This window comes from Podarcis bocagei (assembly GCF_964188305.1).
Source record: "Podarcis bocagei genome assembly, chromosome: 9".
Lineage (NCBI taxonomy): Eukaryota > Metazoa > Chordata > Lepidosauria > Squamata > Lacertidae > Podarcis > Podarcis bocagei.
In genome coordinates this window covers 55,902,826-55,930,406 of record NC_138134.1, presented here as the reverse complement: position 1 = coordinate 55,930,406, position 27,581 = coordinate 55,902,826, and the positions used below count along the sequence as shown (strand labels likewise).

The window sequence follows — 27,581 nt, the reverse complement described above, 5'->3', positions numbered from 1 at the left end:
CTTACTAGTATCATACTAGCAACGTGTTACTTGATTTTGTAAGGATGGTGATGTTAGAAAAGGAAATTATGTCTGCGACTTTGAAACAGAAGATTCATGCTTTTCCCCACGTGCAATGCTACTAATTTTTCTTTTCAGCTTTCTTCAGCTTCTTCCTAAACATTTTAGTTTTATGAAACACCTACTATAATAGATTAACTTTTAAAGATAGCTTTTAAAACAATTTGCCGTGAGCTGATTTGGGGGGGGGGGCTGGGTTAAATGCAAAAACCCATTTAAACTGTTTTTAGTTTTGATATATTTAGTATGGATTTAATGCTGCAGTCCATAAATTGCAGGTTCACTCTATCAAACTTTAGTCGTAAGCCCCGATGAGTGTAAGTAATATTGGAAGCATTCACAGGAAGTGAGCTCTCAGGTTACTATAGAAATAGGAAGACACTGGCCAGCCACCAAGCACCATTTATCAGCAACACCTAGAATCCTTTGTTTCGTTTGGAATTTTTTTGGGGTGTGTGTGTCATATGGCAGTGATCTATTTGAATAACACCATGCCTCTCATTTGAAACTCTAGCTGTATATCCCACAATGTTTTAAGTTTGGTTTCATCAGTTTCCCAGCGTTGAAGAAGAAAACTGTAGTAACTTTTGTAACATGGAAGTTCAACAGATGGATCAAAAACAAGTCTTGCTTGGCATTGCTCAAGCTCCTTTCCCATACAGAGGGGCGGAGGATTGGGAATCTCATGCTATGTATTTTGGGAAAACAGAGCTTGACACAGACTAAACTAACTGCTTCAGTGTGGGATACAGTAGCTAATGCCCTTCATTCTGACAGCATGAAATTTGGCAGTAGGAAGTATAATCACTTTCACAGCATCGTTTATACTATACCTTTTGTCCTGGAGGCCCCTGAGGCCCCTGAAAAGCAAAAAACAACAACAGTAATTCAATTAGCATAATAATGCAGCCAATTTAGCTTTAAATGGCCAATTAAAATGCCCCATTGTGTAAATGTTCCTATGCTGGGTCAAAATCAGCCAATGTTTTTCACATCAAGGAAATGCAAAACTCTGTACTAGAAATGTATAATGGATGTTTTTTCTCCTCTGTTTAGCATTAACTACAAGCTGCAAAGGGACGCGGGTGGCACTGTGGTCTAAACCAGTGTTTCCCAACCGGTGTTCCGCGGCACAGTAGTGTGCCGTGGAACTTTGCCTTGTGTTCCGTGGAGGCGGGCGAGGCGGGCGGTGAGAGGCGGGGCGGCGGCGGCGAGCACACGCGGGGCGACGAGCGAGCGAGCTCCCACATCCCATCGCCGCTCGCTACTTGGCCTGCGCATCCGCTCGCTACTGGGCCTGCCCCAGGAGGTGGGGTTGCGGGCATCACGCCCTTCCCCACGTGAGCGGGGAATCCCATCCGCCCCCACGTGAGCGGGGAATCCCATCTCAGCCCCCGCGAGAGCAGGGGAATCCCATCCGGCCACGCCTCCTGGCCAGCCAATCGGCTGGCTGGAGGGGGCGTGGCTTGCCTCGAGATTTTTTTCATGAAACAAGTGTGCCTTTGCCCAAAAAAGGTTGGGAAACACTGGTCTAAACCACAGAGCCTAGGACTTGCCAATCAGAAGATCGGTGGTTCGAATTCCCGCAATGGGGTGAGCTCCCGTTGCTCGGTCCCAGCTCCTGCCAACCTAGAAGTTCTGCAAAAATTCCAACTCCTGCTTATATCCATGTTAACTTTCTACATTCCACCCCAACCTGGCTCTTCTGATACCAATAAATCTGCCACTGTTGGACAGCATTTTCTATTCCTAATACCTGGTAAAAGCTAGTTTCAACTTTCCATGTTGGAATCTACATACATATAAAAACCATTCTCAAAATGCTTTTTTTAAAAAAAGCGTTTTAAAAAATACATTGAATTTTCCATAAGGCTCACCATTGCCATCCAGTGTCACATTGTATATTGCACTTAAAACACACTTGAAACGTTTTATTTGCAGCTGTATAGCTCAGTCTCATATTATGTATTTGACAGATGATAACATGACAACATTTTGTCAAGGACATATTTCCCTAGTACAAAATAGCTTGTCAAGAGGAACTAAAACCTGAGGGAAAAGTAGACATTTTACTAGCATGATAACATTAGGCGTGGAAAAAATGCATTCAGTGCATGATTTACCCATGTAATGAATGATTTTGGAAGACATGTTTACTCTCCATCCACAATCATCATTGTGTAAGGAACTTGGGGGTTGTGGTAGTTAACAACAACAACTTCTATAAATTGGCTTGCTGGGGATTTAAATCCAAGTTTCAAGAAAACCTAACTGACTTCTACAATTTGTTCCATATTTTGAAACCCTGACAAAAGGATTAGGGAAGTTCTACTAGCAGACTTCTGTCTTCCTTCACTCCTCACCAACTCCCTCAAAGCAAATCACCCACTAAGCCTGTGGATCTCCAGATGTTGTTGGATTTCAACTCCCATTAGTTACAGTCACCATGGCCAATGGTCATGGTTGATGGGAACTGTAGTCCAACAACATCTAGTGGACTGCAAGTTTCCCATTCCTGGCCAAGGCCACGCCGCTCTAGCACAACCTGGACCAAACTCCACTCTCATGGCAGAGCAGAGGTTGTTTGTCACATTCTGCCGCTATCTTTGTTTTAGGCCATACCTCTACAAGAACTAATCTGAAGCAGGGAGGGGGTTAGCATGACTAGGCCTTCATCTTTCATTAAGCCTTGTCACTCTAGTTACAAGCTAGCTGCAAAAGGCCAGACGCTTGTTAAAGGCAACCACTCTGCTGTCTCTCCCTCCTCTCCTACCACAGAATAGCATACACCTTGCTGATTTCTCATGCACTTTCCACTGCTCTACCAAACTAGGCATAATTTTCCAGTATTATACATGATATGCAAGCATCATGTACAAGTACAGATTGTCACAGTGATTAGAGTGTCGGACTAGGACCTGGGAGACCAGGGCTCAAATCCCCACTAACCCATGAAGCTTACTGGGTGACTGTGAACCAGTTACTGCCTCTTTGCAGTTGTTCTGGGGATTAAATAAGGAAGGGGAGAACTATGTACACAACTTTGAGCTCTCTGGAGAAAAAGGTTGGATATAAATAAATAGCAATCATTGTAATGTATTATAATTATAATGTTTGTGCCTGGAACGAAATATGCCCTTTAAAGTTAAGGCTTTTAATAAGTGATAGTAGTTTTACACTGGAATTTAAAGATCTCTCTCGGGTCTTGTGTACGTATGCTCATGTACTTCCAAATATTGCTGAGTTCTTGTATTATATGAATCATGCATTATATCACTTTTTTCCAGCAAAGTGTCCGCCTCCAGCATTTGTGCATGGATATGCCAATTGTAATTAAAACCTCCCACAAAAATACACTTCAGAATTTATTCATACTGACAAGTGCTCCTTACCCTGTGAACTTTCAGCTCATTGAGTTGAGCCAAACAGCAGCCTTGTACCTTGGAGGGATTTCTCCCATGCCATTGGGAGTAAGGGAGGCTTGGCCCTCCAAGCTATAAAGCCTTTGCAGATGACCTGTTCATGATCTATTTATGACTCTCTCTTTCTCTCTCTCTCCCCTGCCCCACCTTTCAATAAGCTCCCAGAGAGAACAATGGAATTATAGCTATTTATATACCAAAGGAGATAAATGGATAGTTAAATAGCAGAGTGAATATGAATAACCTGCAGTTTTGAACAATGAACATTTAAGTAAAGACAAGACAGGGAGGTCTGTCAGGATATGTTGTTGTAGATAGATAGATAGATAGATAGATAGATAGATAGATAGATAGACAGATAGACAGATTTTAAAAGCAGCTGTGTTGGTCAATAAGGAAAAAACCCTCCAAAATCCACTTCATTAGACTCCATCAAAATATCACAAAAATTAACACTGGCAAGCTTTTGAGTTCTGCAGAACTCTTCATCAGGCAAAATTATGCAAAAAGCAGGGTGTTGGGGTGGAAGTACAAAAACTATATTGGAGCCATAAGGTAGACCTAGGCCCAGTATGGATATTGCAGGCTGAATAAAGTCTCTGCTACATATTCCAGGTATCATGTTGCGCATCTAAAATTCTGAGATAAAGAACCAATAGCTGCTCCTCATTTCTGAAAACATAAAGCCTCTTAAGCAAAGCACATGGGTCCCTGGTTAGGCAGAAAGCAGAGCTAGTATTTCACTGTAGCTTTGGGTTGGTTTTGATGCAGTACTTTACCATGGTTTTCCCAACCTGAAATGTCTATAAGGAATGATAGTCATAATTAAAACCCAGCTATTGCTTGGTCACTATTTCAAGCCCAAGTTGGCCATAGTAAGAAGCAGGATGGTTCTTCTAGGTAGATAGTCACACCCAGAAGGGTTCTTCTCATCTTCTTAAATATCAGGTGTCTCTTTGTAATAATACAGTGAAATATCTGATATGTGACAATTTGAAGATCTCCATTGATATTCAGAATTGATATTCATCAACTGCTATGTTTTCTTCCAGGCCTATCTAAATGGCAGGACAAGAGAGAACTATTTAATGATTAGGGCCTTGTGAATAGCATTAAGATTTTGAAGAGAATATAATTTGGGATTAGTTTTTCTAACAATGAGTGTTAATGCTATAAGATATACCCTTTCCAAAAGAAAACGAAAAATCTACAAATTCCAACTTTTTCTTATGTTTGTGGAAACTCAAGTGCATAGAGATCTCTGCCAGTTCTTTCGTGACTTTGCCAGATGATTTACTTTGCAACTCCCATTGGCCTCACTAGTGGCATGCCATATATCTTGCAGCAAAAGGAAATGATTAGAGAAAGGAAACTATAAGACTTCTTGCAGGTTAAAGAAATGAGGACTTACCAACAAGCCTTGTTCACCTGGCTTTCCTGGCTCTCCCTTAAATACAAAATGTTATCAACATCAATGCCATTGTTTACATTCAGTTTGTGCATTAATAAATCATAGAGTTAACTGCTATGAGATGGCAAGTAGTCTAAATCACTGGTCTTAAACTGGTGGGTCAGGAACACAGCTTGATCCAAGGTGGGCCATAACAGGAGCACTACAACAGTAAAAGACTAAGGAATGTGTCCTCAAGTACATGCTTGGGTTAAAAGTGCATCCTGCATCTGAAAAGTCTAGATGGCTTTTAAAAGGGGATTGGAATAGATAAAGTTATGGAGGATATGTCTATCAATGGCCATTAGTGATGAAAGCTATATGGAGATTCTGGATGGGATTCATCAAATCAGTCCTCTCAGTGGAAGCCCTGCACAAGAACTTCTTCCTGTGCACCTGGGCTTTCTTCTCCTGCCACATGCCCCCCAAAACTGGGTTGGGAGAACCTCCAGAATGGTGCATGGGGGGGGGACGGGACTGTAATGCTTGGCCTGATGAAACAACTTGACAACCACAACACTAATTTCCACCCTCCACGTTCAGAGGCCACTGAGCATCAGATGCTGCGGACCAACAACAGGGCGTGTTCTTTTCTTCTTTTTTAACAGGATTTATACACTGCTTAATCAGCACACTGCAAAATGGTTTGTATAAAACCATCTCTGTGCCTGCTTTGGGGCTTCCATAAAGCACTGAATTGGCAATTGCATGAAGCAGGGCTCTTCCTATGTTCTTTTAATGCCAACTATCTCTTTGTTATATTGCAGTGAAATATCTATTGACGAATTTGTGACCATTTGGAGAGCACCTGCTATGCCTTGCTTACCAGAATTTCCTGGCCGCTGGTGCTCACAGAAATGTGACTAGATTCTATGTGCCACAGATCTGGCAGTGTTCTAAGAGGATATGCTCTTTAATTAGCTGGGTGGCATGTAGCAATATTTTTAAGTGTTATAGGGCAGTTCTCATTTTAGACATAGAATCAGATCTAAGAGTTGATCAAGTACGTATCAGGCCAGGGATTATAAGGTGCTATGATTTAAGTCAATAGTCATCGTCCTCTGGAAGACAAATCTGTCAATGTTTTGAAAATGAGTCAGGTGACATAAGAGCAAATTATAAATGCTTAAATGAGGGGCTGCTTCCCAGGTGGTGCAAAACTACAACTATCATCATTGATGGGAGTTGAGAGTCCAGCAACATCTGGAAGGCCACATTTTAGTCACCCTGGTCTAAAAGTAAATAAAAATGCTTTCTTACTCAATAAGAAATCAAACACCCATACATTAATAATTAAAGACTATTTGTTTATCTTCTCTTAATGTTAACTATCACTGAAGAAGCAGCTATAAAATCAAATGCAATGCCTTTGCTTTTTAAAGGTTATTCAGAATGAAGGTTGTGCAGAAATGCTTTTGCTATGAGTGCAATACAGCCGCGTAGCAGTTCTATAAAGTGAATGCCAGCCAGCTATCTAAAATTATTTGGAAAGATCAATCTGTATTGAAGATAGAAGACCAGGGCATCTGAGTATTATTTCTGATGTTATTACTTATACCTGCCTTTTCCTCTGATGGAACTCTAGGTGACTTGCAGGGGAAAAAAACAAGATTGCTAAAAACATTGACAAAACAATAATTAAAAAAAACAATTAAACACCATCACCACTATTATTATTATTATTACTGTATTTTTCGCTCTATAAGATGCACAAGATGCACCTAGTTTTTGGAGGGGGAAAACAAGAAAAAAATTATTCTGAATCCCAGAAACCAGAACAGCAAGAGGGATTGCTGCGCAGCGAAAGCAGTGATCCCTCTTGCTGTTCTGGCTTCTGGGATAGCTGGCGCAGCCTGCATTCGCTCCGTAAGATGCACACACATTTCCCCTTACTTTTTAGGAGGGAAAAAGTGAGTCTTATAGAGCAAAAAATACGGTATATTACAGTGCCTAGTCACACTGTATCTGCAAGTAGCATCACACATTCTCAATGTGCATCTGTAATTCCACTCACAAAACATGGATAATGAATACTTCTCAGCTATAAGAAGCCTTTCTACGTCTATGATATTAACACACATGGATGGCTGACTCACCGGTAAGCCAGGCATTCCGCGAGGGCCATCTTTGCCAGTATCTCCAGGAGGACCCCTTGGTCCAGGAGGCCCTGGAGGCCCCGGGGGTCCGGCTTGTCCTTGGTCACCCTGAAGACCAGTCAGTAAAATCAGCATTAGTAGACAGCTTTCGAATCTTAGCACATAAGCTCTCAATTGCACAAAACACAGTAAGAGAGAGAGAGACAGAGAGGCGATATTCAAGGGAAGAGTTTGTGAAGGGGCAAAAGAGCTCAAAGTATATGCTAAACAAGGATCTTGATCCAGCTGTGTGCAGAACCATCAAGACGGTTGGTGCTGTCATATTTGACAGCACAGCACCTGTGTGTGGAGAAAAGGGGACTGGACTCCAACCTCTCAGCCTCAAAGAACTTATTGGCACTACTGATGGATTCTCAGGTGGCAGCAGAGACCAGGACCATGGCCAACATACGCTAGTAAGCTGGCTGTGGCTGATCCCCTCAGACAAGGATTTGGCCTCAGTTATCGGCGTTTTCACAAGCTTCCTGCTTGGATTACTGCAATGTACTCTATGTGAGGCTGCTGCTGAATATGCTTTGAAAGATGCTAGTGTCAGCCGTCTGAAATGGGACTTTCACCTAAGGTTCTGGATACAAAGACAGGATCAAATCCACACTCCTAGCCCTAAAGAAACCTAGTGCAGCCTATAACCATGTGCATAGTGCCTCATTACACATAGAATCATAGAATCATAGAGTTGGAAGAGACCACAAGGGCCATCGAGTCCAACCCCCTGCCAAGCAGGAAACACCATCAGAGCACTCCTGACATATGGTTGTCAAGCCTCTGCTTAAAGACCTCCAAAGTAGGCGACTCCACCACACTCCTTGGCAGCAAATTCCACTGTCGAACAGCTCTTACTGTCAGGAAGTTCTTCCTAATGTTTAGGTGGAATCTTCTTTCTTGTAGTTTGCATCCATTGCTCCGTGTCCGCTTCTCTGGAGCAGCAGAAAACAACCTTTCTCCCTCCTCTATGTGACATCCTTTTATATATTTGAACATGGCTATCATATCACCCCTTAACCTCCTCTTCTCCAGGCTAAACATGCCCAGCTCCCTTAGCCGTTCCTCATAAGGCATCGTTTCCAGGCCTTTGACCATTTTGGTTGCCCTCCTCTGGACACGTTCCAGTTTGTCAGTGTCCTTCTTGAACTGTGGTGCCCAGAACTGGACACAGTACTCCAGGTGAGGTCTGACCAGAGCAGAATACAGTGGCACTATTACTTCCCTTGATCTAGATGCTATATGCAGGTCTAGGGGATTGTACACTGACTACCTACATTAGGATGACTTCAGTTTGTGAAGTTTGTTTTCTGCATTAGGACACTATGCAGGAATGTTTAACACAAACTTGCAAAATTCTACCGATACATTTCTGCCATGGGAGTAGCCAGGACTTTTGTTAGGGGGGCAGGGAGGCAGAACCTCAGTTTGCTATGTATTTTTATTTATTTTTATTTATGGGGGGGCAGCTGCCCCTCCCTGCCCTCCCTTGGCTATGCCCATGATTTCTGCAAAGGGGCAAATGTTTACTTGGCCAGCATGTTCATTTTAAAGACTGAGTGATTAGACCTGTGTGGAGGCCGTAAAACTTTTATGGGCAGCTTACAAAACTGGTTCATGAGACCCAGCAAGCGACACTGACTGAGCTCTAAGCAGGCTCTGAAATATAACTGCCTTGTTGAAAAGCTGTACAGTACTTTTCATGCTATAAATCAAACAGCAATAATATTTAATCTCTCTTTAGCAGCCATTTTATAGCGACAATTGAGAAACAACATTTACAGCTTCAAATATATCCACATTGGAATAATTTAATCTAGTTGGGCAACGAACCGTTAAATCACAATGATTCCTCTTCAAAAATACTAAGTTCTGTCCAGTTTCCAGTGAAAAGCTAACAGAAAATAGTTGGCAAAATTAATTTTGTGGTTTACGGCAAAGCTCCATGCAGTGTCTTCTAGCCCTTTGCAAATAAACAAACAAACAAACAAACAAACAAACAAACAAACAAACAAATTCCATTTCATTATGAACAATGTGGTTCAGCAGTATTTACAATTCAGCAATCAGCTGCAAGCAAAAGCATGGCAAAAGGTGCAGAGAGAGATTAAGCACTACCTTAATGAGGCGGCGTTTAATGAGCTGCTGATCAGCAGAGAGAAACCCATGATTGATTTTAGGAAACACCATCTGATCAGGCAGGTGAGGTCAAAGGTTGAAGTTCAGAGGTGAAAGAATTGGAGAATAGACATCAGAAGGCCCCAAGAAAGAAATAGAAATATATACATTAGACTTGCAATGGCAAATATAATAAACAACTGGTGCTTGTGTCCGATAAAGGAATCTATGCTTTCTTTTAAAGGAATTGCAGCACTAATCTAAAGAGAGAGCGAGCAGGAAATCATCTATTCATTACATTGCCACCTAATGAATGCAAAGGTAATGCAAGTCAAGCTTACTCTTCTCTTGCAACTATGGTTTTTATTCTTTTTTGGTCAAGATTTAGAACTACACTGAACACCTTTATTATGCTTCACAAGCAAAGATTCCTAGGGACAAAGCACCAGTTCAGCATTTAGTCAGACTTTCCAAACAGCATATTGTGCCATGAAGAATGATGCCATTAAAATGACATACTGAGTCTGCTGGTCCATAGATAGCTTAAATCATTTCTGCTTAATACTTGAAAAAATTGAAAACATGAAGCCATGAATGCATAATAAACTGCATTATTACCCTTAGCGTTTTGACGTAGATTCATTTGAGGCATTGTGCATCCTTGTGTGCCCTTTACAAGCAGAGTTTCAATACAGTTCCTGCTAAGAAAATTCTCATTAAGAACACGCACGGCTGGAAGCTGGCAGAGATACCAGCATACATAATCCTAGCCTTGTGCCCTCTCATACGTCAGGTAGTTCCACTGATACCTGGATAGCACAACAGCACTGAAGCAGCACGTGTGATGACAATTACGATATGCAGGGTGGGCTAGCCCGCTTCCAAAAACAAAGCAAGCATTCATGACACTTCTATGCTGATACAGAAAGACTGGCTAGCTGGTACAAGTCAGCCACAAACCTTGACGGTCAGGATCTGATTACTGTGAAGAGCAGCAACTGTGGGAAAGCCTGGCAGACCCTAGGAACACACACATGGTACCAAAATAACACGACACAAAACGTCACACAGAACAACAACTTAATAACAGACATGACATTTAATAGGTTCTTATCTCTATCGTTATTTTTGTTGCTAAGGGTGGCCTGTTAGAGATTCTGTTTTCTATTGAGGGGTCCAAGAAAGAGTAAGGCCACTCAGAATTATAATTTTTTAATTTTTAAAAAACAACAACAACAGGTCACAATTGTGAATATTCATTAGTTTTTAGTACATTAGCAGGAGAGAAAGACACCTCTTTTTTTTAGCATATGTTAAGCTAAGGCCACAAGAGCCGTGTAGGCAAAAAACTCTGAAACAACAGATCTTTTTAACTTCATTTTAAAATCCTCTCTTTAGCATGCAACACAAAGAACATGAACTGACAGTATTTATAGACATTAATACACTGGACATTGGACTAATACTAGATCCAGAGTGTTAAAAAAACAATTGAGAGCAACATTCGATACGTATAGAGCTGTATTTCATGTACATGATGAAGTTCAACTCTTCCATTTCCCATTGACTGGCTCACTGCTATATTTTAACACCCTTTACACAATCAGAAAAGGCTGTCAGATGTGACAAGAGCACCCAGCTTCTTATACCTCACGAGTACTGCACTGGATGATTGAGAAGGAGGGGTGCATTAGAGGCCAGAAACCTTTGCAATATAGGTGAAAAATGTCCTCTGATAATCTTCAGGGCAGAATGTTACACAGTGGGCCCCTGAGATTACGTCTGATTTGCCACAGGATCCTGCTTTTTCCTTTGCTTTTTACTCTTAGTGTAAGTCATTACCAACACCTATTTTTTCCTCATAAAGTTCTGCTTAAGGGAATCAAGAAGCGCCACCTCTTCTTTAGAGTGTTTTAAAATAATTTTGTTAAAGCAAAGGCCTTTCCTATCAGTTTGCTCTTACACATTTCCATTAATTTTGGTTCAGCGATTCATCACTTAATTCTATGGAATGAGAGAGGATTACTTTTTTAAAAGATCAAAGCAAATATTTTGGTTTGGTTACTTCTTTAAAAAAACACTCTTGTGGCCCCCAAAAGTTTTGAATACATATCATTTACATAAAATAACCCTCCCCTCCAAATTCAGATAAGCAGAGGACAAGAAACCCTACTTACAGAAACAGCAAACTAGATGGAGTTTTCATTAATTTTACTGCTCAGTATATGTGTTGAAGAACAGGGGTGTGGAACTTAATTGGCGCAAGAGCCATAGTCCCTTATGAGGAACCTTCCAAAACCCACACGCTGGTACAGTGGTACCTCGGTTTTGAAGCGTCTCAGAAGCTGAACATTTTGATTTTCGAATGCTGAAAACATGGAAGTAAATGCTTTTGTTTTCGAACACACCTTGGAAGTCGAATGGCTTCTGCTGCGTGTTTTTCAATTTTCTCCATTGAACTTGCAGCCAGCCCTTTGTGCCTCAGTTTTCAAACATTTTGGAAGTCGAATGGTCTTCTGGAATGGATTACGTTTGAGAACTGAGGTACCACTGTAGTAGGCTAGACCAGAGGTAAAAGTGCTCAGAGTAATGGATGTGACTCTTAACATTGTACAGGGGCTGCATTGCAGAAACACTCGTATCGGAGGTTTCAACATATACATACCGAATGCACACGTTTCTCTATCCAGCTACTCAAAAGGCATTGGCAACTAAGAAAGGCATTCCCACTAAGAAAAAGCAAAGGACGAAGGTGGGATGAAGGGATGGGGAGCAGTGTGGCCAAGAGAGGAGCTGGATAGAGGAGGCTGAGGCCACCTCCAGAACCAGAGCCTGAGATTCCCAGCCCTTGTTGTTTAGATTTATCCACCTCTTTCCCCCCTCTTATGATAACCAGAATGCCTGTGATTCATTAGCCTTTTTCTGCACGTTACAGCTTCAACTCTTACTGAATAAAAACAGAAACTAAGTCCAAAGAATATATATATATATATATCTCGGTTTTAAAAGCGGATCAATTTTCTTTTAAAAAGTAATGTTAATTAAAATGACCATTCTAGGGGGAAATTGAACATCTTTTTAACAGGATAATTTTTATTCAGAAACCTTGACAACTGCAAATATGTAACTCAAGAATATCCACTGTGAATTTTCATAATGAAATTGATAAAATTCACGTGGGCACACCCACAAATTTAGATGACTTTTAAAAAGGATTAGGTGAGTTCACAGACGTATGATAGCCAAAGGTAATCTAAATGTACTGAGGCATTTCACCTCTACATACCAGATTCTGGGATCAAAGAATACGCCTATTGCCCCCATTACTTGACTGTGATCTTCCAGGATATAGTTGGAAACAACATGGTGGAGTAGATAGTTCTTAGTCTGATGTACTATGCATTGTTCTTAAGCTCAGTGATTTACAACCATAATTTATACTGCAGGATTAGCTGTGTATGGAACAATCGTACAGTCATTGTAGGCACCACAGGATATAGTGCATCACCCCCTCAGTGGGTGGAGAGGAAGATCTGTCTTCTGAGAAGGAGGTATGTACATGGATGCCTCCTTGGAGTAACATTAGAAAGGTCTACTACCATTGTTCTTCCACTGTCAGTGGTGCTCCAATACCTGAGAAGGCAATACAGAGATGGGGATTGGGGGCCAATTTAGAACTGCCCAATCAAAAAAACCAAAAACCAGAACAGGGGTGGGAAGTACACCAACTCTGAAGCTGGCCTACTGATTCCAAAACCCATAAATGGAACCAATGGGAGGGAAATACAAAGTGTGGGGAGAAAGGAAAGGATGGCAATGGTTGAAAAAAGAAGTCATTCCCTTACAGCTTGGGACTTCATAGTTCCTGCACTGTGGATTCCCTCACCTGGCTCTAGGTAGGAGCCATAGCTCAGTTATAGAGCCAGAGGCATAACTAAGATCCCTTTCACCCTTTGCAAGGTGCTGTATCAGTGTCGTGCCCCATCTCCCCCCCAAAATTACTTTACTGCAATAGCTGCATTAGAAATTGCTACATTTTATGCAGCCCAAGTACTCAAAGTGTCTGGAATGAGGGTGGGAAAAAACTGCATGCCTTTGTGCTGGAATCTTTCCCTACATTTGATCTCACCATGACAGTGCCTGTTGTCATGCACTCCATAGTCTGTATAGGTGATTTTGTACCACCCCTGTGCCTGTGCCCTGGTGGGGCCAGTTCTGTCAACCCCTAGGTATGCCCAGGGCTGTATTAAGCATATGCAGTGCCGGGGTGCAAAGATCCACCCCCTCAGGTTGCCCAGTCCCAGGTGTGCAGGAGGGCGGAGCCAGCTGGCCGCCTCAGCATCTCTCTGGCTCGGTCACCCCCGAACTCACAGCACAGAAGTGCCTGCAGCAGAAGAGCCCGCTGCAGCAATCCAACTGACGGGCGGGCTCTTCCCTGGACTCAACTTTTGGGCCCCGGACTCTCGGCCTGGTGCCCCTGAGAGCCCGGTGCCCGGGTGCCCCGCACCCCTAGCGCCTATGGGTAAGATGGCCCTGAGTACACCTCTGGGTAAAGCACATGCTTACATCTTGAGTTAAAAAGGTTCTGACAGCAGGTGATATGAAAGACTTCTGTTAGAGATCTTGCAGACAATACTGAGCTAGATGGGCAGTAAGCTTGACCAGAATGAGGCAGCTTCCTGTGCTCTCCTATGTTCTTCTTTGCCCAACTTTGCAAGTCATTTCAGTGTCCATTATCTCAGAGGATACTGGAGCACGTCTCTTGGACTTCCTTGGGCTTGTCATTTTCTCAAATGTGATAGATGTGCTACTTGCAACAATCCTAAGAAAGCTACCCTTCCTTCAGGAATGAAGCAATCTGTGCAGGAAGTTCCTGTTGTAGGAGGCTTGCTGTGACTACCTTTGGATAACTGCTCCACAGACAGCACTTCATAATTTCCCTGCATATTTACAACACGGTAATATATTGTGTAGCTTCCTTTGTGAACGCTGCCGGCTGTGAGCAAACCTTTGCCTATCTACTGTGCCTCTCAGGGTAGAAACAGCAAAGTCTGCTTTTGCTCCTGACCTTGCTGCACAAGCTTACATATTCCTGTGAAGATCTGGCAAACAAGGCAGGAATTGCCACCTGCTGCTCACTTGCACTTCGTACATTTGCAGCCAGCTGCTACTATTTCACATCAGATCACTCGAGCTGAAGGCCAGAGTGATCCTGACACATTATATGATGGCCTCCCCGCCCTACGACCACCTCAAGCTCCAATTAATCTCTCAGGTGGGTGCTCATTATTGTACCTGCTCTAGGGAATATAGTGTCTTGCATCGTTCCCCGTGTATTGCCAAAGACTCGCAGCAGGAGCTTTATATAAACCCTTTTATTGCAACTGCTGCTTTCTCCATCAGCAGCCAAACTAAAACAACAATACACCACAGAGTATGAGAAGGCCAAAGGGCATTCTTCCTCCCAACATGTGCATTCATTCAAAGCAGAGCTTTAATTTTAATGGAGGGTGTCACTTCTTGGAAACTTTGCAGTCATAAGAAATAATCTGATATGAAATGGTTGTATTCTTGGGAGGGGGAAGGGAATGTTTTGTAAGCAATGCAGCCTCTTCAAAAAATGTGGCATTCAGTGATCTATTTCTACTCATGCCTTGGCAGGGAATAAATGTTCCAATGAGACGTCTTTGGGTTTTAAAAGTATTTGCATTCCTCCAGAGTTCTGCATCATCCACAAGTAAACAGTTTTGGATAATGGAACTTCCTCATGCAAATAATTAATGATGACGCTGAAGAGCATCAGATCTAGCACTCTAAAACTTCATAGGATAATTTATGACTATTACTATTTTTTCACCTAGGTGCATAGTCAAGTTGTCATAAATGCATCTCACACACATTTTGATTCATGTTTTATTCTACTGCTATCATTTTGCAGTGAACTGTGCTCACATCAATGGGGGGGGAAACCAATACATGCATGCAAATAAACAAATATATGCTTTCTTAGATTAATGTCAGTCAAGCCCTAGTTTCAGTCCATTCCACAAAATCGTAGAATTGCAGAGTTGGAAGGGAGCCTGAGGGTCATCTAGCCCAACCCCCTGAAATGCAGGAATCTCAACTAAAGGATCCATGACAGGTGGCCTTATCAAACCTCTGCTTAAAAGCCTCCAATGAAGGAGAGTCCACTACCATCCAATAATGCTAAAAACCTCTGGGCAATTCATCATATACAAAGAATCAACCATCTTGCCAGTTTTACATCCCCCTTCCAATATTTCACATTTATCAGCTTCAAAGCGCAACACAAACCCATCTGAAGTGTGCCTTATAACATATAAAATGTTCAGTTCCAACTGAGGAATAAATAACACATTCTCAACCATTTGCTCCAAACAACCAATTTTTGCAACTCATTTTGTAAGACATATCCCAATATCTATTTAATTATTTATGAAGACATAAAAGCAAGTAGCTCTGGATGTCTTCCTGATAAAATCATGTTTGCTACTAGTAATCATTATATATGCTTAATTAGGGCTAAGACTTGAAACAAGAGTGGAGTGCATTTAGTGAACATTTTCTCACCCTGAAGGGCAATGCCTGTTAAGGATGTACTGACCACACATCGTTTTGCCAAATCTAATGCACTGTGTGATTATTTCATTGTTATGGGGAAGCGAAAGAACTATTCCAAACTTTCAGGAGAGTAGAGCTGTCATCAGGAAACCAGCACACACACACACACACACACACACACACACACACACGATGCACTACGGACAGGGGGTATTTCAGGAAACTTTTTAGTTAGCTTGAAAAGTTACCCTTTTCATGTTGCAAATCGTTTCTGGGCACCATTCTTTCAATCCTAATTTTAATTATGTGAATTAGTACCTCTGTGGGGGTTGGACTCAAAATTGGCTAGTAGATGTTTAATTATAACGATGGGTTGACTATCAACATCCTGCAACAGCATTCTACCAAATGGAGCTGTTTTTTGTGGGAGGACTGCAATTCACATATAATATGATGTGGCTAGTTGAAAAGGAAGAGCACTTTCTGATAGGTTAGCTCCCATAGGAACTCGATTCTGGGTTCAACAGCCCAATCAGAGGTTTGCTAACTTACTAAATGGATTGGCCAAATGAGTATCTTTCAGCCTCAACTACGTGCTCATAAACCTGGCATGGCATGGGACTGTGGTAAAGATGAATTAGACATGAATCACAAACCACTACAAGTGCTGCAGAATTTATTACTTCTGCTTTATTATTGAGCATCTGCTCATGCGTTAGAGAGGCAATCAGAGGCAAAACAAGGGTTAATCATACAAGAATATTAACTAGAGAGTCCTAACAGTTTTACCAAAGCAAAATAATCTGTTTAATCACTTAAGTTAACAAAGGTTAAGATAATAAAAGAAAGTTCTGAATGCCTTCACTTTCTGGAACTTAATCCCTCCTGCTGAAGACATTTGAAAGATGCTATCAGTTGCGTACAGCCCCAGCTGTTAAAAAAATTTACTTGGAACACTCCATGTGGAGAAAATAATTTTATGAAAATAGTTAAGTATGCACCCTGTGTGGCTTCTTATTGCACCTAGACCCCAAAACTAATTTAAAGTCAGCTGCTGGATAATGATTGTGAGACCTGATAAACAATAAATCTTTTCTATATCAGAACTGAATGGCAGTAGTGCTTTATTATCATTTGCAGAAAGGGGATAGGAAATAGATTAACATACTCAATTAGAGCCGTTTAGTGCATGCTCAAGGTCTATTTTCATTAATTACTGCTCTGGTTGGACAATAAATTATGAATGATCTTCAAGTGCCAAGGTTCTTTAAGTAAAAGTCATTTTGAAATATTGGAAGTGCTTGCTAATTTCTCTAGTGCAAAGATTTCCAAGTACAGCTGAAGTAAACAGAAGCTGTGCATTGGGTGGTTCACAGAACTGTCTGGCTTAATTCTCCCTTCTTCAGGATAAAACTGATGGAGAGCTCTTCAGACATTTGGTGATATAAGTGTTTACAAAAAGAATAACTCTTCAGGAGACTTTAATATGTATTAAGTCAGTTTCACTTGTAGGTGTTGACCTGCAATACCCTAAATGAAATTCTCCTGTAAATAGGCCAGAGGTTTTCAACCTTTTTGAGCCCACGGCTCCCTTGACCAACTACATTCTTTCTGTGGCACCCCTGTGGGGTTCAGAAGCCCAGTTATGGCAGCCTCTCACCCTTTTTCAAATACCCTCCCTTGTGGAGTGTTTCCTCAGCTTCCTCTCCTTGAGAGTCCTCTGGGCAGCCACTGCTGCCACTCCTGGTCTCTGAACTGCCTCTGCTACCCCAAAGAGAGGTGTATGGAACCTACTAGTATGCAAATTTCTGTTCACTTTGAAAGTTGAGCTTAGCTCTGTGAGGAAAGGCCATGCGAAACTCACACCTCCACCTTCTTGTCTCTCCACTTCCTCTGCTTCAGGGAAGGTAGAAAGGTTGCCAGATCAACACTTTGAAAATAATGCTGTAATGTGTGTTCCATGCAATGCTAGTGTGCCTCATACTAGCAGGTGTAGGGCCTACTAGCACACAAATTTCATTCACTTCTGTCAAAAGGTGGGGAGGTATCCTAATAGTGAATGGGAGGTAGAAAGCAGATTTGTTCAGTCTACAAAGCACCTTAAAATGAAGTGGGCTTTCTGGAAGTACCTAATCAAGGGACCGTGACCATTAGGTCCAGTCGTGACTGACTCTGGGGTTGCGGCGCTCATCTTGCTTTATTGGCCGAGGGAGCTGGCATACAGTCCAACCCAAACAATTTACTGTCTGTGCCATTGTGGAAACTTGCCAGAGGAAGTAGATGCTTGCCACCTCTCTACTGCACTTCAGTGCCAAGATAAAGTTGCCCAAAGGGTAGGATCATGCACAAAAGCCAAGCAACACAATGTGTTTCATCTGGTATTATTATGGCCAGGTTCTGAGAAACACATTTCTCAGATATGGTATAAGCTCTCCTTTCCCATCAGTATGCAATTCAGTTCACTTAGAGACTGCTACCCCTAACAGCTGGGGAAGTTTTTGTTTTTGGGCAGAGCAGGGATATGAAACTGAGTCTCTGACTTCCATCTTTCCACAGTTGCTACTGCATCAGAACAAAGCAATGCAACAGGTAAAAGCTGAGCCAAACAAGGTTCTATTGCTGTCCTAAAGAGATCTCTTCTTATGCTGCAACTTGTGGCACAACTCTCACATCAAATTCAGCTGTTCACAATCTGAGAACTGCACATTGGCTGTGATATTGTGAGGGATATTTGATCTTGGTGCTAGAATTATCACTACCTTCAGCTGACATCCTGAAACACCCTGCCACTCCAAACTACTGGATGCAAATACTTTTCAAAACTAACACACATCAAGCTACGCTTCCAGTTAACCAGTTATACAGGCTGACTTCTGAGAAGTTTTAAAAAAATGTCTCTTAGCATTTACTTTTAAAAATTATTAAAATGAATTATTTGGGCAATGACATTTGATTTCACATGGGTAAGAGTCTTTGCAGTGCAATCTTATAAATGTTTACTTGGAGTAAGACTGTGTTCAGATGAGAATGAGTCTAGCCTCAGATGTCTTCCTCTACCTCAAGCATGGTTACAAGGAGATCAGGAGTTTCTATCTCCATTTTAAAATTAATTATAGTTTGTTGTGTCATCCAAATCCTAATCTTAGCTATGGTTAGTGAAAACAAGTCAGCTTACACTACACTATGGTTTAAATCTGGCTCATTCCCACCAACCATAGTTAAAATTAACCACAATTGCAATTGGCTTTGGATGGCATGACAAGCTGTAAATAATCACAAGCTTCCCAACTCCTCCATGCTGGTGTGGGGAGCGTTCAAGTCCAGGGGAAGGCGACAATAATTCTTATAATGCTAAATTATGGTTTAGTCCAGTGGTTTTCAAAGTTTGTGGTACACTGCAGTGATGTGGCAGGAGAGGGTGACAGGAAGATTCAAGGGCAATGAATATAATATTTTGGGAACAATTCATGTTCTTATGTACCTGCATTATTTTATATTTTATGGATGCCCCATGATCATATTATAAAGCAGTTGTGTTCTACGTTATAAATCAAGCACTGCTAGGAGTTGTTACAATGCATTCCTTACCAATAAAAAATTTGTTCTGAAAGTGGCCCAGAGAAAAAAGTTTGAGAACCACTGCTTTAGTGTTTTCAAGGGTGGTGTGTCCCATTTTGCCACTTGACGGTCTGTTTCTAGCACCTCCAAGCTGGCTGGAAAAGTCTCCTGTCTGAAACTGCTAATCAGTGTCAACGTTACTGAGCTAGATGGACCCAGTGGTGTTGCAACGGGGGGGGGGCGGTGCACCCTGGGTGCCATGTCTGGGGGGGTGACAAGAAGGCACCCCGCAGGGGCTCACGGTGGCGTGAGCAGCCATTGCGCTGCCACAGCTGCATGTGGAGGATCCTCAGTTCTCAGCTGCAGCCACACATGTGCTGTACATAGCGGTTTGCCGCTGGCGCTGCTCAAGCGCCGTATGGATGGCGGTGAGATCCCTCTGTTGCCACTACAGCCACGAACGGAGGATCCTCCATTCGTGGCTGCAGCCACGAGCAGAGAATCCCAGCACTGTCTGTATGGCGCTGGAGCAGTGTCGCTATGTATGGCGCATGCGCTGTATGCAGTGACACCACACATGCACAGTACATAGCGGTTTGCCGCCCTGGGTGTCACGATGCCTTCATTCGTCCCTGGATGGACCAATGGTTTTACTACTGTTTTAGAGTCCTTGGCCACTCATTTACAGTGATAAGGACAGTCAAGCTCACTACAGCATTTTGTATTCATAATAAAAGTTTGAAAAACAGAGTAAAAATGCTGAAGTCGTGAATATGGAACTAAAAAGATCAAACTGTTAAAAAGAAAATCCCTGAAAACTGTTCTGGCTCTGTAAACTATTTTCAAAACCACATTCCTTGCCTGCCATATAACATCAAATGTGTAGGACCCTATCCAGAAATCCTGAGTTCATAAATGCTTCATCATGACTATATATGGCCGTTATGAAATTCCAAAGACATAATAATGTTCAGCCTAAAACATGTTGGCCAGGATCCAAAGGGCTGCAAGTGGAAAGGAAATTACTCCTTGCAGTTTCAGGCAAGGACGTACAAATCCTAGAGTAAGAAATGAATACATTGAAAGAAAATGTGCTACTTTTGATCTTCACATTTGGAACAAAATCCCTGTATAAGGTTTTATTTTCCTCGTGCAAAGTTCTACTACAAGCTGAAGAAGGAAGCTGTCCCATGAGTGTTGGGCTGCTAGACATTTGGAGTCCAGCCAGACAAAATCAATGGGCACACTTCCAAGTAAGATATTAAGGTCTGAGCTGTTAGATCAGTAAAATCTTTAGTACTGTTGTTGGATATACCAGCCAACATTTCACAGATAACAAATAGGGCTATGCCTTTGCCGCCTGTTGTTCTACCAAAAGTTTTTGCCTCTTTATTCTTGGTTGAGGACTAGATTAATTTGCTATCTCCTCCGCTTATTTCCCCAGTCTGTTCTCTAATGATTTAAAAATCAAGATGGTGATTGTTCTTTATGTTAAATACATATTAGAAAAACTTAAGTGTCCTACAGTGTTCTGATTCACGCATCATGGCAAACTATAACATCTTGTGAATATGCAAGCATGTGGGCTCCCTACCCAGTTGCTCCTACCCAGTTGTTCTGCTGCTATTGTTGTCCCCTGATAAACCATATGTTCAGACCTAATGCTAAGACAAACCATGGATTAGCCCCAGGTAGAAAAGCAGCAATGTAGGAGTAGGGTTGCCATATTTCAAAAAGTGAAAATCCGGAAACAAAAGTTGAGTTTTTGAGCTATATTTTATGAAATCTGCCAAAATCTACACTACCAACATGGGCTGCCATACATCCGGATTTCCCCAGACATGTCAGCAATTTCTGCCAAGACACAGTTTACGAGGGCTGAATACTGGATATATCCGGGAAATTCTGGATGTATGGCAACCCTAGGTAGGAGGGCATCAACCTCAATTCTCACTCTTTCCTCATGGTTTGGGCTTTAGCATTACATGTTAAGAAAATAAAAGAACACGACTGAAGTTTGAGCCAAATTGTGAACAGGGACAGAAAACTTAGTTTTGAGTATTGTCTGTCTCCACAGAAATCTGAACTGGTTGAAGCTGCCTCTGCCGATCTGTGGAGTGTTTAAGTTGCGCCTTCACCTAGGTTCAGCCTGTATATTTGTAAACAAAGGAAGTATTACAAAGATGCCAATAATTCTCTAATGGCTCTTTCAAATTTGGGTAAATGCTGCACCCCTGGTCTGTAAAATCGGAATGTTTGTAATAAGAAGGAATGTACGCTATGAGCATATAATGTCAATTCTGGCTCAACTGCACTGGCTGCCAATCAGTATCCTGGCCCAATTCAAAGTGCTGGTTTTGACCTATTAAGCTTTAAATGTCTTAGGACCACAATACCTTTCCCCATATGTACCAACCTGGACCCTGTGATCAACACCTGAGGCCCTTCTTCGTGTGCCCCCTCCACAAGAGGTCCGGAGGATGACGACACAAGCCTTTTCTGCAGTGGCTCCTCACTTGTGGAATGCTCTCCCTGGAGAGGCCCACTTGGTACCTTCATTACATATCTTTAGGCACCAGGCAAAAACATTATTCTTCTCCCAGGCCTTTGGCCAATTAAACAATCTATAGCCTTTTGAGCTGTGTGTGGGTATTATTGTTTTGTTTGCTACTATGTTATGTATTTTGTGTTTTTATACTGTAAATCACCCTGTGATCCTCAGGTGAAGGATGGTACAGAAATTTCAGTCATCATCATCCACAGCATCTCTAGATAGGGCTGGACTGCCACTGATAGTCAGCATAGACAGCATAGACCTAGATGGGCCAACGGCTTGACAGAGGATAAAAGAGCTTCCTGTGTTTTTATGTGGAGGTATTTTGGTTTTGAAAACCTGCTGTAAAGTCTATCAAATCAGATATTTTAAAAGACTTTAAAAAAAATTCTAGTCTAGTATAAATGTTCACTTCTTTTGAATGTGGTGCCAAATATATTTTCATGTGCTTTCGCTCCACACCATACACATTTGAATAGAATGATTTTAAAAAATAATAATGACTGAGAGCAGACCCATTACTGGAATTTGAGAGCTAATTAAAGTTATTCACGCATCAAAAAGAGGCTTTAGCTATATTTTCATACACTGTGGGGATTGAACCTTAGTGACAGGCAGCAGCAATAGCAAGTCTCTGAAAAGGAGAGGAATGCCTTAGTAATAGTTTTGAATGGTATAAAACAATTGGGCTTCCGAGCATAATCACAACCTGCTGTCTGTCTCTTCTTTTCTCTTATGTTTCATAACTTGGTTCAAAGTTAACATGAATTTGTTTTCTCTTAGTAATACTGTGTGTGCCTTTGTAAAAGTACAAAACAGCCATAATACTATTTTGAAGAGCCATAAAGGTTTCCAAACAGTAGTTTCCCTCACCAGAGTTTTCTAGCTTCGAGCACAGCAAGAATCTGGCTCACTTCTCATGCACCTGTCAGGAAAGGAGGACGAAGGCAGGGGGGAAAATGACCAGGGTATCTATCCAAAGGATCCAAGCATCCCATCATAATTACCAGAATGGCAGAGAAGCTTCTGGCAACCTACATCATGTGGAACAAGGCCAAGGCTTAGAAATCACCACCACATGGAATAGCCACGCCTTAGTCATTTTCTGACTTTCTTTAGCGTGCAACTGAAGTGCAGCATTAAAACGTTAGCTAATAATGATTGAAAATAAATACAGACCTGAGAAAATAGCAATACTTAGTGTATTCCCAAGGCCAGTGTCTCTTCACATGCAGAGAAATGAGATAGCAAGGAAGTGGTACAAACCTATCACCCAAGAGTGGTGAATGGACTGCATCACTTCAGATGACTGGTTTCCCACCAGGGCTGTTTGCCAGGATGAAAGAGCACTTGCCCAAGTGCTGTTTGGTGGGCACCTCTCCTGCAGTAGTGGGTTTCCCTGGTTGCAGACTTCCCTGACACAGGTGGGAGGGAACTCACCATTTTACATTATTCACAATGCCCTGGAGTGCTGAGTGTAGCCTTGCTCCGGATCCTTGGGAGAAATTAAAAATAGCAGCTTCCCAGGTCCAACTACCTTGTACAGGCACCCCAGTAACAGTGGGCTTTGCCAGGATTCTGGGTCCTGGTCTGATCTTGTTAACCGCCCCCCCCCCCAAATAAATAAAGACTAGCACAGCAGGAAAGAGGAGTCTATCCTAGTTCTTTGCAGGAGGCACTGGTTTTTAGGGAGCACTAAAAAAATAAATCCTGCCAACCTAGCAGTTCGAAAGCACGTCAAAGTACAAGTAGATAAATAGGTACCACTCCAGCGGGAAGGTAGACGGCGTTTCCATGTGCTGCTGTGGTTCGCCAGAAGCAGCTTAGTCATGCTGGCCACATGACCTGGAAGCTGTACGCCAGCTCCCTCAGCCAATAAAGCGAGGTGAGCGCCGCAACCCCAGACTGGACCTAATGGTCAGGGGTCCCTTTACCTAAAAAAAGAAATCCTCCATTGTTGGGTCCTGCTAAGGCCCAGTCCCCAGTAGAGGCTCTATCACTTACAACAGAGGACTGGTCCTGCTATTCCTCTTCCTTCTTGCTCTTGCTGCCTCTTTACCTGCCTCTGAAAGTGTGTCAGCAGCAGCAAAAGCATGGAGAGTGAACAATGGCTTCCATGTGCCCTCTCCTTCTGGGCAATGGTGAAAACTGAGTCAAGAGGGAGAGGACAACTGAATGGCCATTGCTTACAGTGCTAAGAAGCCAGATAAACTTGGAGCAACTTCTAGTGCCCAAGTCCCCCTCCCTCAAAAATCTTTGGAGCCAGCACTGTAATGGCTGTTGGGAAAGCTAGCTTCTTGCTGTTTTGACAATTGTTTCCCAGTACCAGCTGGTGTTTATTCTATTTTTACTACGGTGCACAGATGTAAAGAGAAACAACTGGCACTCTCAACATGACAGAATTTTCTTCTTTGTTTCTCTGTTTCAGCTCTAAAACAAACAAACCCAATCCTTTGAATACAGTGTTCCTGATATATTATGTTCTAGATGTGTGGAACAAATTGCTATTTCAAAAGGGCAAGTACTAAGGACATGCATGCTTCCTGCTCATAGAATTCTAATTTGTTAAAATCCACCTGCTGTTGCTTTATTAGAAGCTCATGCAGATCTGACACAAACAGGTGGAAGCTGGAAGGTTTGTTTAGTGAAACTTCTTCTTTTTTAAGCATATCACAACCACTCTGAAATATATTGCCACCTAACAGCAGAAATTCCCAATTTTAGTGAGTAGTAATGTGCAGCATGAACTAATTCTAGTCAAATGTTTCTTATATAGTTCGTGAAATCATTCTTGGCTATTGCCTTCCTGGAGATCTACAACATGCAGGGGTAAAAGCAGCTGAAAAGCGAAATGAGCTTTGACACTCTGTTCAGTTTAGTTTTGCACTAAGGACTAATTGCCTAGTCAGGGAAGGGGAAGTGTAACATTTTTGTTAATATGCTTACCCGAGGGCCCTGATCACCTTGATCTCCCTGCAAAGTGGAAAGATGAGATGATAGTTTTAACACAGCATCTGTGTGCTAGCCCAGCTCTCTTAAATAATCTCACATCATACTGCTTCAATAGCCACCAGTTAACACCAGGAGGGCTTCCACTTATTGTGTTAGTGGCAACAGCATGCTGAGACTCACCTTCTCGCCTTTTGGACCAGGTGGGCCCTGAAAGAAACAGGAAAATATATTCATTAACAAATGATAGGTGGTCACGGTGAGCCAAAAATGTCTGGTTCTCACATGAATCGGGTGCCTTTAGACTGCAGGAGTGAGGGACGAGCAGTGGGGAGGACAGTTGACTGAATGTTCTTCCATATAACAAGGTATTTGCTACCTGAGGTGAAGGACAAGATGGAGCCCTGCAAAATTACTTGTACAGAAGCCAACTAGATTTGTAGTTTGATAATAATAATAATAATAATAATAATAATAATAATAATAATAATAATATATCCCATCCTTCCTCCCAAAGGAGCCTAGGGTAGCAAACACATGTGTGAGGAAGCAATTAAAACATATAATAACATCTTTGAAACATCTTAAAAGCAATTCCAATACAGATGCAGACTTGGAAAGAACTCTACTTGAAAGCCTTGTTGGAAGAGGAAGGTCTTCAATAAGCACAAACAGACAACACAGGTGGCCCCCATCTACTATTTAATGGGGGGGGACGCCGAACACCAAGGCCTGATTACTATACTGCATGGACCTCCTGATAGGATGGTATTTGCAGGAGGCCCTCACCTGCAGGGTGCTATGATTGATTAGGTATACAGTATATGTTGAATTTTGATTCAACACTGGTGATGGGACAACATCCTCTGCTACACATGAGGTAAGCAGGCACAGATAGTTTGCATGGCACACACAGCTCTGTACTCCAGCATGTCACTACCGCTCTGTGCCCCCAGCACCTGCTGCTTCCCTCTATATAATGGCAGGACCGGCCCTGAGCCCTGCAGATTGAAAATTATCTTGTTGTGAAGGCTAGAGCCCAGGCACAGACTTAGTACCTCAACCACTGTTTGCAAAAACATGCCAGATTAACCCAGAAAATTGCATGCATAAACTAACAGGCTTATCATACAAAACAGGACAGTGTGAAGGCAGGGCCTTCCAAAAATTGAATCTGCCCCCCCCCCCCACTACAAATGTGATTCCTCAGGGTGGTAGATATGCCACAAGCAAGATGAAAGAGGAGGAACTAGATGCATCATAGTTGCATCATAATTAAACCCAATGTCAGATAGTGCATTGGGCTTCAACTTTGCACATGCAATCGCAACCTTACATGGGTGGGAAATAAATAAGTAAATAACGGGGGGGGGGGGAGAGACCCACCATTCCCTGTTCTCTATTTATTTCTTTATTTCCCGCCCATTCCCTCAGCAGGTGCTCCTTGCTTACTTTGCTCTGGGAATGTCACAGGAGCGCCCAGTAAGCAGCCCTCTGCCTTGCGGAGGGACTAGTTCTGGGGGTTCTTGACTTTGCACGATTTTGCCTTTGCACACGGACTCCTAGAGCCAAACCTTCACGTATCTTAAGGTGCATATCCTTAGCCATTTTAAAGGCCAATTCAGTGATTATTTTACTGCTGAAGTATCTTTCAGACAAGTAAGCCATCCTTGAATTGCTCCTAACATTTTACAGACACCGAACAAAGAGATGAAAAGGAATAATAATACAGTAGAACAGAATAGCAGAATAGCAATGTACACCTTCTGAGTGATTTTATTAACTTCATTGTGACTATTCATCTTCCCTAATCTCCGTGCTCAGTAGCATGTGTGCACTTGGACCATAAACTGCCTTGGCCAACATACCTAATGGAGATTCGGTTTTTATGAATTTGCCATAAAAGCTGACACTTTGCCTTCAGTGTGGCAAAGGAACTTTTCATTCTGAAATACTCCTTTTGCGTACAAAGAAGTCTTATTAAATGAGATGGCATGGTGCAACACAGTGAGCAAAGATATTCTCTTTCATCCCGAGAATCTTGGATGCCATTCCCCTTTAGAGCATATCATCATTTTAACTGTACTTGACAAGCAAAATGGTAATGTTGTTGTTTGATACTTCTTGGATCAATTTTTCAGAGTTTATATTGTTGCACTTTTCCAGTAAACAGAAACCAAAGTCCAGATCTTCAGTTCTCAACTCTGGCATTTCCATATTGATTTTACATTACACAGCCTTTGCCAACCTAGTTCCCTCCAGATGTTTTAGACTACAACTCACATCAACCTCAGCTGGAACAGTTCAGGCCCTATCCATAGGCCCTGTTCATGTGAACACAGTGGACTTTGTGGAGTGGGAGTCAGTCCAATACAAGATGGCCATGTAAACCTCAGCACTATGTGCTAAGGGCAGTAGGGATCAAGATCTGATACTACTTCTTTCTTTCTTTTTTGAATGTTTGATATAAAAATCAAAAAACATGTTCACAGTATAAATAGCCCACCACTTTTTTTATTAGGTTGCTAGATTAAGATGCCCGTCTACTATTCATAATCGATAGATTCCCTGAACAGGATTTACTCAGAAATTTGTCACCCTACAGGTAGCTATGCAATAGCAAATTATGATTTCTCTGTTTTATAGGTAAGAGATGTTTCAGATAATCCATTAATATTGTGCAAACACAAAACAGGTTTTTAAAGAGCCAGCAAAAGGACTTGAGGCAAATATTTTTCAACAATAGCTAA

General features: G+C 42.0%; 1 protein-coding gene across 1 annotated transcript in view; it reads right to left on the bottom strand.

Annotated features, from left to right (window-relative positions):
* Positions 1 to 27,581, bottom strand: part of COL25A1 (collagen type XXV alpha 1 chain) — a 320,962-nt gene that overhangs the window by 90,050 nt on the left and 203,331 nt on the right. Inside the window, exons 6-11 of the mRNA XM_081208237.1 lie at positions 25,015 to 25,041; positions 24,829 to 24,855; positions 9,189 to 9,260; positions 7,029 to 7,136; positions 4,894 to 4,929; positions 894 to 920 (exon numbers count right to left, since the gene is read on the bottom strand). Of these exons, the coding sequence (XP_081064363.1) occupies positions 894 to 920; positions 4,894 to 4,929; positions 7,029 to 7,136; positions 9,189 to 9,260; positions 24,829 to 24,855; positions 25,015 to 25,041 (297 nt within the window). The remainder of the gene's footprint in view (positions 1 to 893; positions 921 to 4,893; positions 4,930 to 7,028; positions 7,137 to 9,188; positions 9,261 to 24,828; positions 24,856 to 25,014; positions 25,042 to 27,581) is intronic.